The sequence below is a fragment of the Arvicanthis niloticus genome, chromosome 22 (assembly GCF_011762505.2).
Source record: "Arvicanthis niloticus isolate mArvNil1 chromosome 22, mArvNil1.pat.X, whole genome shotgun sequence".
Lineage (NCBI taxonomy): Eukaryota > Metazoa > Chordata > Mammalia > Rodentia > Muridae > Arvicanthis > Arvicanthis niloticus.
The window spans coordinates 2,709,691-2,721,723 of record NC_133429.1 but is presented as its reverse complement, the minus strand read 5'-3'; the positions used below and the strand labels follow the sequence as shown (position 1 = coordinate 2,721,723).

At 55.6% G+C, this 12,033-nt stretch overlaps 1 protein-coding gene across 2 annotated transcripts; it reads right to left on the bottom strand.

The window, feature by feature from the left end:
* Positions 1-459: 459 nt before the first annotated feature.
* Positions 460-8,133, bottom strand: Rnf126 (ring finger protein 126). Of its 2 annotated transcripts, none has more exons than XM_076919577.1 (9): positions 7,957-8,131; positions 3,538-3,596; positions 3,371-3,434; positions 2,972-3,216; positions 2,480-2,548; positions 2,345-2,414; positions 1,910-2,003; positions 1,710-1,825; positions 460-1,143 (listed from the first exon to the last, which is right to left on the bottom strand). In XM_076919577.1, the coding sequence occupies exons 1-9, from the start codon at positions 8,029-8,031 to the stop codon at positions 994-996; spliced, it is 942 nt and encodes a 313-aa protein (XP_076775692.1). In that variant the 5' UTR covers positions 8,032-8,131; the 3' UTR covers positions 460-993. The 2 variants fall into 2 exon arrangements, with proteins under 2 accessions (XP_076775692.1, XP_076775693.1); XM_076919578.1 differs by having other exon boundaries at positions 1,061-1,143; positions 1,914-2,003; positions 7,957-8,133.
* Between the last annotated feature and the right edge of the window lie 3,900 nt (positions 8,134-12,033).

Below are 12,033 nucleotides of genomic sequence, written 5' to 3'. Positions count from 1 at the left end.
GGCTGAGGTCACGTGATCCTCTGGGCTCTTCATGTCCTAAACTTGAAGACACGATGGGCAGGTCCTAGCACTGCCAAAAGCAGTGACTGCCTTGGGCTGGAGTGTTCTGGGTCTTCTCCGTGGAGGCTTGGGAGCAGGAAGGCTAGGGACTTGCTCAGCCACAGTAATCCTGGTGTGGCATACGTAGGCGTGCTGTCATACGTGTTGCAAATCTGTCACTCCAACCACAGACAAGTGTGTGGTATGAGACTCCAGGCCTGCTCACTCACCTACAGGCCTTGCACCAGGCAGCTTCCCGCCCTAGCAGCTCTGGAGCAGTCTTCAGATCTTTCCTCCTACCAAGCAGTGCAGAGGGCTGGGTTCCATCAGGCCTTTGCCAGAAGCTCCAACCCACCCTGTGCATTGCCCCACCATGCAGTCATGGACACCCTGGCTGAAGGAAGACGCCAAGCCATGGGCTCTGCTTTTTTGAGTAGGTGTATTTTAAATAGCTTTCCAGATAACACACATTTCCCTTAAAAAAAAAAAAAATGTCTGCTGGAGCAGTTTGTTCCTGGGTCTGCTGGTCACCCTCGTGGTCCCGAGGCCGGTGCTGTGGGTGCTGGGCCCGGCCTCCCAGGGCATGTGGCGGGCTGGGCCTGGCGACAGTTCTGCTGACTCTCCACAGATCATGCATGGCCGCACGTGGCTCAAACGTCCATTTATTTCAAAGCAGTAATAATTTAAAATCATAAAAACCCTTCTGCCGTTGAACATTTGGAGGGTGAGGTTAAAGACGGACTGAAGGCGCCTGCTGGGGACATGGGACCCATGTGCACACCTCCAAACAGGAGCAGCCATGGCCAAGTCCGAGCCTGCCCGCAGCCTGGGGCCCGCCCGGTGCTGCCGGCCGCCATGGGGGGCAGCACCTCTAGTCCACAGCCATGGCGGGCGGTGCTGGGGCACCTGGGGTGGGTGGGATGACCAAGCCCCGGGGGGATGGCCAGGTGGGACTCAGGAGTTGCTTGTGGCGTTCTCGTTGCTGGGTGAGCTGGACGAGGATGAGGATGAGGACGAGGAGAAGCCTACACCAGTCAGGCCTGGGGGATTGGTGGCCGTGTTCTGTCCAGTGAGGCTCTTGCGGCAGACCGGGCAGCTGTCATGCTTGAGAGGAGAGAAGAGGGGTTAGAGGAAGAGCAGGGCCCAGGATCCAATCAGGTTCTGAGTCAGGGGAATGGTTCAAGCAAGGGTCAGAACCTAGGTTAAAATCAGGGTCATGGGCGGCCTGGCTCAGGGACAGAGTTTGGATTACATGGTTACGGTGTGGTCAGAGTGTGAGTTGGAGCAGTCTGAGTCTGGGCTGGGAACCCAAGTAAGATGGCTGTTTGGCAGCTGCCTAGGGTGGCAGACAGGCATATCAGGAAGGGCAGGGTCAGAGAAAAGCCAGGACCAGAGTGAATGAGGTCAGCCTTAGGGTTCAGGTACAGTCGGAGGCCATAGGTGGAGACAGGCACAGTAAAGGTAGGCTCAGAGCTAAGGACAGTCTGGTCAGGAGAGTTTGACTAGCGCTAGGTTTTCAGTTCAGACTTTCTGATTGGTGGTCAAGCTGATTGGGGTTAAGGATGGAGTCTGTCAGGCTTAGGGTGATGGAGCTTGGCAGGCAAGCAGGAAGTCTGGGCCTGAGCTGGCCAGGTCCATGCGTGCAGGCTGCTCGGCTGGAGGGCAGTCACCTGCTCTAGCCAGGGCACGATGCAGCTGTCGTGGAACAGGTGGTTGCAGGGCAGTTGCCGCACACTCTCGCCCAGCGCGTAGTCTTCTTTGCACACTGGGCACTCCAGCCCTGAGCCTGCAGAAGAAGCAAGTCAGTGAGAGGCATTCCAACGCAGGAGAGGTCCCTGGGGACTTTGTCCACCAACCACAGTGAGCATACCCACGTGCTCCTCTGTGACTGGGACCGTGGGGAGAGCCTGAATCTTCTCCTTGTCTGCAGGTGGGGGGCCGGTGTTCTCAAACTGATTGAGGAGCTGAAAGACAAGAAGGAAGAGTGCCTGAGTGGGGAGGGCATGGCTCCCAATAGGGTGGGGAGTTGGGGAGTCTCCACCTGCCCAGTTCTGCAGAGTTGCAGATCAGCAAGACTAGATCCATTAAACCTCAGGGGTGTCTAAGGTGTACAGCTCTGGTGCAGGCCACTGTGCACCCTAGGACAGCGGGCATCCTTCAGGAGATGAGGGGAAGAGGGGATTGGCCAGAGGTGTCTGACACCAGAGCCTAAGACGCAGGCGCCTCTGGAGCTACAGAGCAGCACCCCATCTGCTGTATCAGGCTGGCCTCTGGGCCCCCACAGATGCTGAGTGGCCAGCTGTACCTGCGTGATGATGGCGTCCAGGCCGTTGGCCCCCCAGGCGTAGTCCATTGGGTTCGAGTGCAGGACGCCCCTGGGGGGAGAGGCCGGGTCAGGGGGCGCAGGGTAGGAGGGGCCGGGCACCCGTCCCCTACTCACCAGGGACCAAGGCCCAGGCTGGGTACAGCGGCCGGAGAGATGATGCCATTCACGAGCTGCTGGATGATCCTGTGGGAGAGACAGTGTCACAGGGTTCTGCAGACCACCTCACAAGATAGGCTTGCTCTGCAGCCCAGCCTGGCCTCCAATGCACTGACCAGACCAAGCTAGCCTTAAAACTGGCAGTGATCTTTCTGTCCCCACCACCTGGTGCTGAGACATCGGCTTGTGCTCTCCTACCAATGGGAGGAAGCCATTGGGTGCACCTACTTCACAGGGATTCCTGGTAGGCAGAGCCATGGGCATGCATGCCCTGAGGGTATGGAGCCTGGACTATTCTACTTCCATCTGGGATTGGGAACGCTACACTGCGTTCCTGTGGGTGACCCAGGCTCCTTGGGAGAGAGGTGGCCAGTGGAGTGTGCTTGCCGCCCACGTCTGTCCCACAGTGGTAGCAAGGCCCTCCCTCCCCAGCTACCTCAGGCCACTCACCCTTCCAGGGTGGGGACGCCCTCATGCCGGCCAGTGGCCCGCCGTGCAGTGAGGCGGGCACGGGGCTGTCGGGCCCCGTACCGATGCCGAGACTGGTGCTCTCTTTCTCGTCGGCTCTCAGGGTCCCTGCCATCGTCAGCCTGGGCCCCAGGAGGGAACGTGGGGATCTCAAAGCTATCGTCGAAGATGCCAAAAGCAAACTGGCTGTATCCCTGTGGCAGCGTGAACAGGTGCTGGTCCACATTCTGTGGAGAGGATGCAGTGAGCCTGCCAGTTGCACAGACAGCAGAGGCAGAGTCCTTAACCATCCCACAGACAGAAGACTACTGTAGGACCCATAAGAACACCACCAACCTGAGGGACGGGAGGGAGGGCCTGGGACCAGGGACCCGGACTCACCTCAAATGGCTGCCGGTTCTGGTCAGTGGGGGCCGTGGAGGGGGCCGAGCCGTTTTCTGTGTTCCTGCACAGGAAGAAAGAGCCTTTCAGCTGCTGCTGAAGCCCCCTCCGGTGTCCTCAGGACAGTGAATGCCACGGTCCCAGCAACCCCCAGCCCTAGGCACTACCTGGTCTCTTCTGGAAGCTCCTCGATGAAGCCAGACTCGCACCTTGGGCAGATGTAATCCTGTGGGGACAGAACGGCAGGGGTCAGTCTGGCTACCATTCCAAGCCACACAGGCAGTTCTGTGGAGCCAGGGCCTGAGGCCCACAGGGCAGTGAGGACAGTAATGGCCTCCTCCACAGCCTGGGTTGTCCCAGTGACTTCCCAGTACTGGCTTAGACAAGACCTAGTGTGTACCCTACAATGACAGGAAAACCTTCTTCTTCAGACACACAGTGGTAGGCCATGGATAGCTAGGAACCCAGGATCGGACGGCAAAGAGGAAAAGCCTAAAAAACAGGAATTGCCTTTCTGAGGCCAATCACCTGCCACATTCGTGCTTCTGGGCCAGAGCCCATGGCCTCAGGGCCCAAGTCACCTCTGGGGACACCACCACACACAGGAAGTCCCAATAAGAACAGAGCATGCAGGCTGGGCAGTGGTGGCGCAGGCCGGGCAGTGGTGGTGCACGCCTTTAATCCCAGCACTTGGGAGGCAGAGGCAGGCAGATTTCTAAGTTCGAGGCCAGCCTGGTCTACAGAGTGACTTCCAGGACAGCCAGGGCTACACAGAGAAACCCTGTTTCAAAAAAGCAAACAAACAAACAAACAAACAAAAAACCAAACAAAGAACAGAGCATGCTTCCCACAAGACCACTGCGTCAAGTATTCAGGCACTGCTGCAGGCAAGCAGCCATGACACCGGCCTCTTATTGACACATGGATCCTAAAACAAGAGTGGCCACAGGCCTCACCCAGTACACAGCCCGCTCTGTCCTGCTCCCACGGGCCTCACCACGGGCCTCACCCAGCACATGCCACGCTCTGACCTGCTCCTGCCAAAGGCAGCTTGTAAGCTGCTGGACAAGAGCAGAGAAGGCAGGGAGGGTAGCCCGCTTGGCAATCTGACATGTGAGGCCTGTTCACCACCCCTGCAGACACACCTCCACAGCTGAACTGCCATGAACATGTGAAGGGACATGCCATTAGTCACGGGGCAGGCCTCATGAGAACTGGGTGGTCCCACTATAGGTGGGGCTGAAGTCTGACCTCCCTGGCACGGTAAAACGTCAGTCAATGTACACATGGTTGGGCATACTCTGCCTTAACCACCACATCCAGCCACCCTTCACTAGCTGCAGCCCAGGGACATGGTTGGGGTCAGCTTGCACCCACTGCCAAATGTCCCCCCTGCTCTCACCCCTTCCAGCAGCCAATGGCAAGGGTCACCCAGCAGAGGCCATTATGCCTCACCTGATCCTGGTTCCTCTGCTCCTGGGAGCAGCTGTCTCAATGGTCACAGTGACATCCTACCCAGAAGACCCCCCACTCCCAGTCCCTAGGCTCAGACATAGGGTGCCGTACACTCAGGAGAGCCCTGCAACACATACCGAAGGACCATTCTGAGTGCTGGCAGGGCAGGCAGGAGGGCTGGAGGGCTGGAGGGAGGACTCATTCCCAGGACCTTTGGCCACAGTGTCACTGGTCTACAGACCTTGCTCTGCCCCTCGTCTGCACAAGAGGAGTGGCTTCTGGAACTGAGGAGTTGCGAGGCATGGGAGCCACAGAGCAAGCTCCCTGTCCAAGGCTCCAGGTGTAAAACCATCATCCTTGGTCATGTGTGTGCCACAGCCCCAGAAGATGCAGCCAGCCACTACCTGTCTCAGCAGTCTATGTAGCACCTTGTGCGGCCGGCACATGGCCTTGCCCTCTGGTCTCCTACCAGGAAAGCTGAACGCCTGCACTATGCCTGGGGCTCTGTAGGAGTCTCTGCCCAGACCCAGGCCAGGTCCTCTCATGCTTGATCCCATGCCAACCACTGGGTTCACACAGCAGCAGGCACAGGCTTCCCTTATCTGCTTCTCTGAACCCATGAGCAGGTAAAACCAGGAGCCAGGCTGCAGGTGCCTGCCCAAGGATACCCTGAGTCCACACCTGTACATCACACGGCCTCCACCGACGCGCCCAGCAGAGGATCAAGTCTAGGCTCGCACTGCCCACACCTCTAGCCAACGCATCTGCTTCCTGCTGACACGTTCCCAGACAAGCCATCTTCCCAACACCCTGAAGCTCTGCCACGGCCTGGCAGCCACAGCTGCACGGGAACTGACACAAGCTACCTATCAGAACAGCTGTTCTCAATCTGTGGGTCACAACCCTTCTGGGCTTGAAGGATCCTTTCACAGGGGTCCCATATCAGATAATCTGCAGTAAGATACATTTACATTACAATTTATAACCATAGCATAATTACAGTTATGATGTAGCAACAAAATAACTTTCTAGTTGGGGGTCCCCATATAAGGAACTGTATTAAAGTGTCCCAGCACTAGAAGAGTTGAGAGCCACTGCGTCAGAGCCCTGCTCACTTGTCTGGGGTGAGCAGCACAATGGGCGGCTGATGCACAGAGGGCGTGCTCAGGGCTATAGCTACTACCTACCTAACCTACCTGTCTAGCCCCAGACCAGAACAGCACAGGGCCTGCGAAGATGCCACCACTGGAAGTGGATGTCTCTGGCAACAGAACTCAGGTGTCTAAGAGGTAGTTGTCACTACAAGTGCACAGGGTGGCCTATTCTGGAATGTGGGCCATGGCAAGTCCCACTGAACCCACAGACCTGCCCCTGCTCCCTTACACACACACTAGCTGCTCATACAAACATCACCCATGCTGGCCAGGTGGTATGGAGATGTCTTTAATCCCAGCACTCAGGAGGCAGAGGAAAGCAGATCTTTGTGAGTTCAAGGCCAGGCTGGTCTACAGAATGAGTTCCAGGACAGCCAGAGCTGTTACACAGAGAAACCCTGTCTGGAGAAACAAAACAAAACATCCCCCGTGCTCTGTTTAAACACTTGTCACTCCCTGACTGGCTGGCCTATACAAACCCTGTAAGAACAAAGACCATGCTGGGTCACTGGGGCTTACAGGTAGGCTTTTGCCAGGCACAGTGGCAGTTGAGAGGTCAGGGTCCTCCTTATTCAAGGGCACAGGGCCAGAACCAGGTGCTGCACTGGTCCCAGTAAGGAAATCTGACAGCTAGGTGTACACCTGGGTCAGGACATCTCCCCACAGAGGCTCATAATGGTGACAAGGGGTTGCACAGTCCCCAGTCCAGGGTAATCCCTGATACTGATGATGGGGAAGGGGGTCAAGGCAGATCTGGGGAGACAAGGCTGAGGCACAGGAAACAAGCAGAAATAACAATTACAGAGATTTCTATATTCCAGATTCATCTGGCACCCCAGATTCCACTCTCTCCAAGCTGCCCCCCTACCCCTAGACAGGGTTCCTGGCTGTCCTGAACTCACTGGTTGGCCTCAAACTCAGAGATCTGCCTGCCTCTGCCTCCCGAGTACTGAGATAGAAGGCACCACACCTAGCCAAGCTGAATTCTCAAAGTTAAACACCCCGAAAAATGTCAGTGTCACCATCCAGGGGGTAATGTGCAGAGACCCCAGAAGAAACTCACCAGATGTCACCACACACCCTGTCATCCTGACAGATTCTGGCCTATCCAGATGTCACTCTGCCACTTTCTCTGCAATGGCAGTGTGGCTTACACCAGACTAGCTGCCACTTTTTCAAGGACCTACCCAGGCTTCCCCCTCGAAGAGCAGGAACAGGCGCCAAGCTTGGTCTGGGAAGGCCACAGCAGGTTGCAAGTACAGAGAGATGAACCTTTCCAAGAGTGAGCCTCAAATCTGGGTATGAAACAAGGGACGCCTGGAAGGTGGGAGGGTTCTGTCCTGGGAACCCATCAGGTATGGGGCTGACCAAAGCCATCTATCTGGGATAAGAAGAGGTCTGGGGATACCAGACAGACACAGAACTAGTCAAAATCACTCTCAAGAAACTTGCAAGATCCCTGGCATGCACCAGGCCAAAACCACCTTGAACTGGAGAAGATGCAGGACACCCAGCCAGGGTCCTCGGGATACACATGTCCAAAGCTACAAGGAAGAAGCTAGAGGCTTGGGGACAACCAGGTGGGGCCTTGGGGGTGCAACTGGTCAAAGCCACACTGAAGCCTTGGCACAAGGCCTGTAACAGGCAAGTAGGTGCAGGTTCGACCTGTCCAGACCCTCTAGCTCCGCCGTCGGATTCGCAGCTCCTCAGGGCGCAGCAGCGAGACCCGGGGCGGCGCTCGAGGCCGCGCTGCGCGCCCCCGCGTCCTGGCCACGCGCTCGGCCGCCGTCCCTATCGCGGAGTTCAGCTTCCGATCCCCACCGGGTCCGACCAACGCGGCGTCCCCTCCGGGCGACCCCGCCGCCGCCCTAGGTTCTCAGACCTGCCCGCCACGCTGCTCGCACCCCGCCGGGTCTCAATTTTCCCTCTAGACAGCCTCGCGCGCACAGCTCCACTGCCCTCCCGTCCGGGTCTCACCGGCAGGCGCGGCACGATCTCCACCGAGCAGCAGTGGCAGAAGTACCGTCCTGGTTGCGGCGACGCCTCGGCCATGGCCACCGCCGCCTCCGCGCCGCCCGCCCCCCGCGCGGCGCCTGCCGCCGGCCGTTTGCTGCTCCCTCGCCGGCCGACGCGCCCGCGCACGCTCACGCATGGCACGCACGGCACGCACGGCAGGCGTGGGGCTCGCGGAGGAACGCGGGCAACGCGCTGCAGGGGGCCGTCTCGCGGCGAACGGTGGCCGCACTAGGACAAAGTAAGTACTGCCGGAAGCCAGAGACCCGGGTCCAGCGTGTGGGGCGGAGCCTGGGGGCGAGGCGGCGGAGCCTAGTCTCCTTAGTAACAGGGACGGAGATGAGGGTCAAGACTGCGGAGCATCTTGGGGGCGTGGTCTGTTTGGCGTGGGCTGAGCCGTGAGGTCTTGACAATGGCGGGGGGCGGGCTGGGGGGCGGAGTCACGCTTGAAGAGTGCGGAAGTTCAGGGACAGCGGGAAGGCCGGTCGCCTTGGCGACGACTTTAGGAGGTGAAGTCAGGATGGAAGCAGGAACCTTGGTAATCTGGGTGGCACGCGGCCTCGTGGAAGCCTCAGCGACCAAGGGGCGGGGCCTTCGTGGGGGGCCGGGATGTCTTTTTGGGAAAGCTTTAGGGTCTTCAGGATGAGCCTGCGCAGGGCGGGGCCAGGTTTCCATGGTGACGAGGCAGCGACAGGACCAATCCTGGAATCCGCCTAGGAACTTGGCGTGAGCCTGGAGGCGGAACTCCAAGCTTGTAGGGCCGTTGCCTTGGCAACCTGGATGGGCAATCCTGAAGGCGGGTGAGGATCTCCTGATCCAGGATGTAGTCGACAGGATTGAGTTTCTTCAGTATACGGGATTGGATATAGAAACCTCAGAAAGCCAAGTACAGCCGCGAAGGAGCTCTTCGAGGAGCGGGACTTGGTTGCCTTGGCAATGGCTTAGGTTGTTAGGGCGATCCATAAAAAAAAATAAAAAATAAATAATTAAAAAAAAACGAAGGTGAGGGGCGGGGCCTAAGAGACTCCTCCTCTTCTTCAAACCACCAAGCCCTCATTTCCCGGCTTCCTTCCCCTCATTTAGCCCACCAGACAAGCTTGCCTGTGGATATTTGCTCGCACGGACTGTGCCTCTCCAAGAGTACGGTCCCCCAGACTCTCGTGCAGCTTTGTTTCTCATGTACAAGTCGCAGATGCAATGTTGCCTTCTCAACGCGGTCTCTGCAGCCCTCCCTCACACCCTTCAGCCCTCCTTCAGCCCTTATGTGCACCTGATAAACTGCAAAGACAGCGCTGGCAGAAGGGAGTATTATGTCTGGACGATACACATCAGGCGTCCCACAGACACCCGAGATAAGGATGAAAAAGGGATCTATTCTCTGGTGGAAGGAGGATCCTCTAGCCCGCAGACACCCCGTGTGACTCTTCAGGAGTGAATGAAGCCTTCGTCATCATCTAGGCTAGGCCCAGGATGTTCCTGAGGTTAGTTCCTGTACTTACTTACTTACTTGCCGAACATTCATCTTGCCTCTATGAAATACACAACACTCCAGCCCCATAAGGCCGGGGGGGGGGGGGGGGGGGGATGCATGGGGAAGAGGCTCGGACTGTAGACTGACCTTGGATATCTCTGATGACACAAGAATGATTTCCTGGGGGTGAGGAGGGCATGTTGGAACCAGAGTTTTGAAGAAAGAATAGGCGTTACCCAGAGTTAGGATTCCTGTAAGAAGGAGACATTCAACCTTCACACCTAGCCTTCATTCTGTCCCCATCCCACTCATTCCGGCATTGACCACCAGAGGGCACATGGCCCCCATCGATGGGAACTAGTTATCCCGCCAGACCAAGTCTGGTGTGCTGAAGCAGAGGCTTCAACACCAATATTCAGTGGAGATCCTTCCTCCGAGCCGCTCAGGGTAGTTGATAACATTATTGGTCAGTGGGCATGGGGTGGGCATGGGGTGACCTCCCACCAGGTCATTACTGTGTGTTTGGGCAAAGAGCTTAACCTCTCTCTGAACCATGGCAGAGCTTGCCTCCTGGGAGCCTCAACACACACACACACACACACACACACACACACACACACACACACACACGTCTGGGTCTAGCCTCCTCGACACAGGACCGAGTTCTCAACTGGAAACAGGGCTATCTGGAGGGTGCATAATAAACTCACACAGACAACTTTTCAGGTACAAACTGACAGACAATTTTTTTTTTTTTTTTTTTTGGTTTTTCGAGACAGGGAGTCCTGGCTGTCCTGGAACTCACTCTGTAGACCAGGCTGGCCTCGAACTCAGAAATCCACCTGCCTCTGCCCCCAAGTGCTGGGATTAAAGGCGTGCGCCACCACTGCCCGGCGACAGACAATTTTTTAAGGCTTAAAGTTGTACACGCTCTTGCTCTGTCTCTGTCTCTGTCTCTGTCTCTGTCTCTGTCTCTCTCTCTCTCTCACCTTGAAGCTGCATGTACTTTTGCTCTCCAGGCTATGGGTTGTGCTGTTTACTCCCTTCCTCACACTCACACACTCACTCTGTGTGTTCTTTTTCCACACACGCTCTCTCCCCTCACACTCTCTCTCACACACCTCAGTCTTCCACTCACACACTCTCCCCTCACATTCTCCACTCACTGCACACACACCTCACGCATGCCTCATGCACACCGCACTCTCTTGCCTTTTTCTTGCCCCAGTCATTTATTGTTACTCCAAAAGCAGGTAGAAAAAAAGACATTTTATAATCATTGCCAAATAAAATTCAAAAGAGTAACCACGTCCCACAAAGAATTAAGAATTACAGTTGTTCCCCAAAGTTTCCAGCTTCCCCTATTCCCAGGCCTGTGGGCAAAATAATAATTACAAACTTATCATTATTTAAACTTTAACTCTTGACTTATTATACTTCAGAGCTCAGAGCTCTGAGGTTAGCTATATGTGTTTTCCTGTGAAGCTCTAATAATAAATGACATAGGCAAAGGTGCCAGGCAATGGCCAGAAAGAGTCAAGTTAACCCTTAGCTCAGCAGTCCCACTAGCTGTCTCCTTCTGTGCACTGCACACATGACTCTCCTAAGGGTCCCAGTGTTTGACTTAGTTTTACTAGTTATACGGTTTTATGTATTTATGCATTCTATACCTGCTTATCCAGGAACCACTCTTAAATGTTGTGCAAAACTTATTTCATAACTTCAATAGTTTTTTCCTTTCTGGATTAAAGTGTCTGTGTTTCCTTACTCCATGATTGTGTCTGTTATACTAATGCGATCTCATGATTACAGAAAATTTACTTTCTGGTAATGGAGCCTATATATGACTCTAGCAGTACCTGGCTCTGTTTCACTTCCTAATATTTCTAAACATGACTTCTTCGAACTTCCTTTGCAAGTCAGGCATTAATCTGGAACTACCATTGTGCAGTTATTGCATTGTTTCTAAGATGAGAACACACAGCATGCACCTGGGCCATAGGACTGTGCTGTGCTGTGCCCCGTGCCTCAATTTTTAATTGTTTAAGAACCATTACATCAAGGAACACCTAGTTTCACAGAATTCACCAGAGCAGAAGGAGAAGGGAGTGGGAAAGTCAGATGTAATAGAACAATTATACACACCGCAGTCAACTGAAAAGCAGTCACGCACAAATGAGATCTATACAGCTGTTGTCCAGGGCTAAGGTTAGGAGAAGTGGGAACAACATTTTTTTACAAGGAGCTGCCGCAGGCTACTGAGATATCTCCCTCCTGGCCTGCTGGGGACAGTCCCCCGAGCGCGCGCGCGCGCACACACACACACACACACACACCCTGCTCTCTGCACCTTGCTGCTTGCCAGCGCCCATCCACTCTTGCTCTGCAGGGTGGGGTCAAATGATCAGACACATGGGACCCAGCAGCCCTGAGGCCCTGCAGCCTGCAGGGGGTTCACTCACTATTAACCTGGTGGCTTTGTGACTTCTGTGGTGGGTAACACAGGTTGTGGAGGAGGCAACAATCCATGTCCAGGCCTCATGAGGCTTTCAGAGCCTCTGGTCAACAAG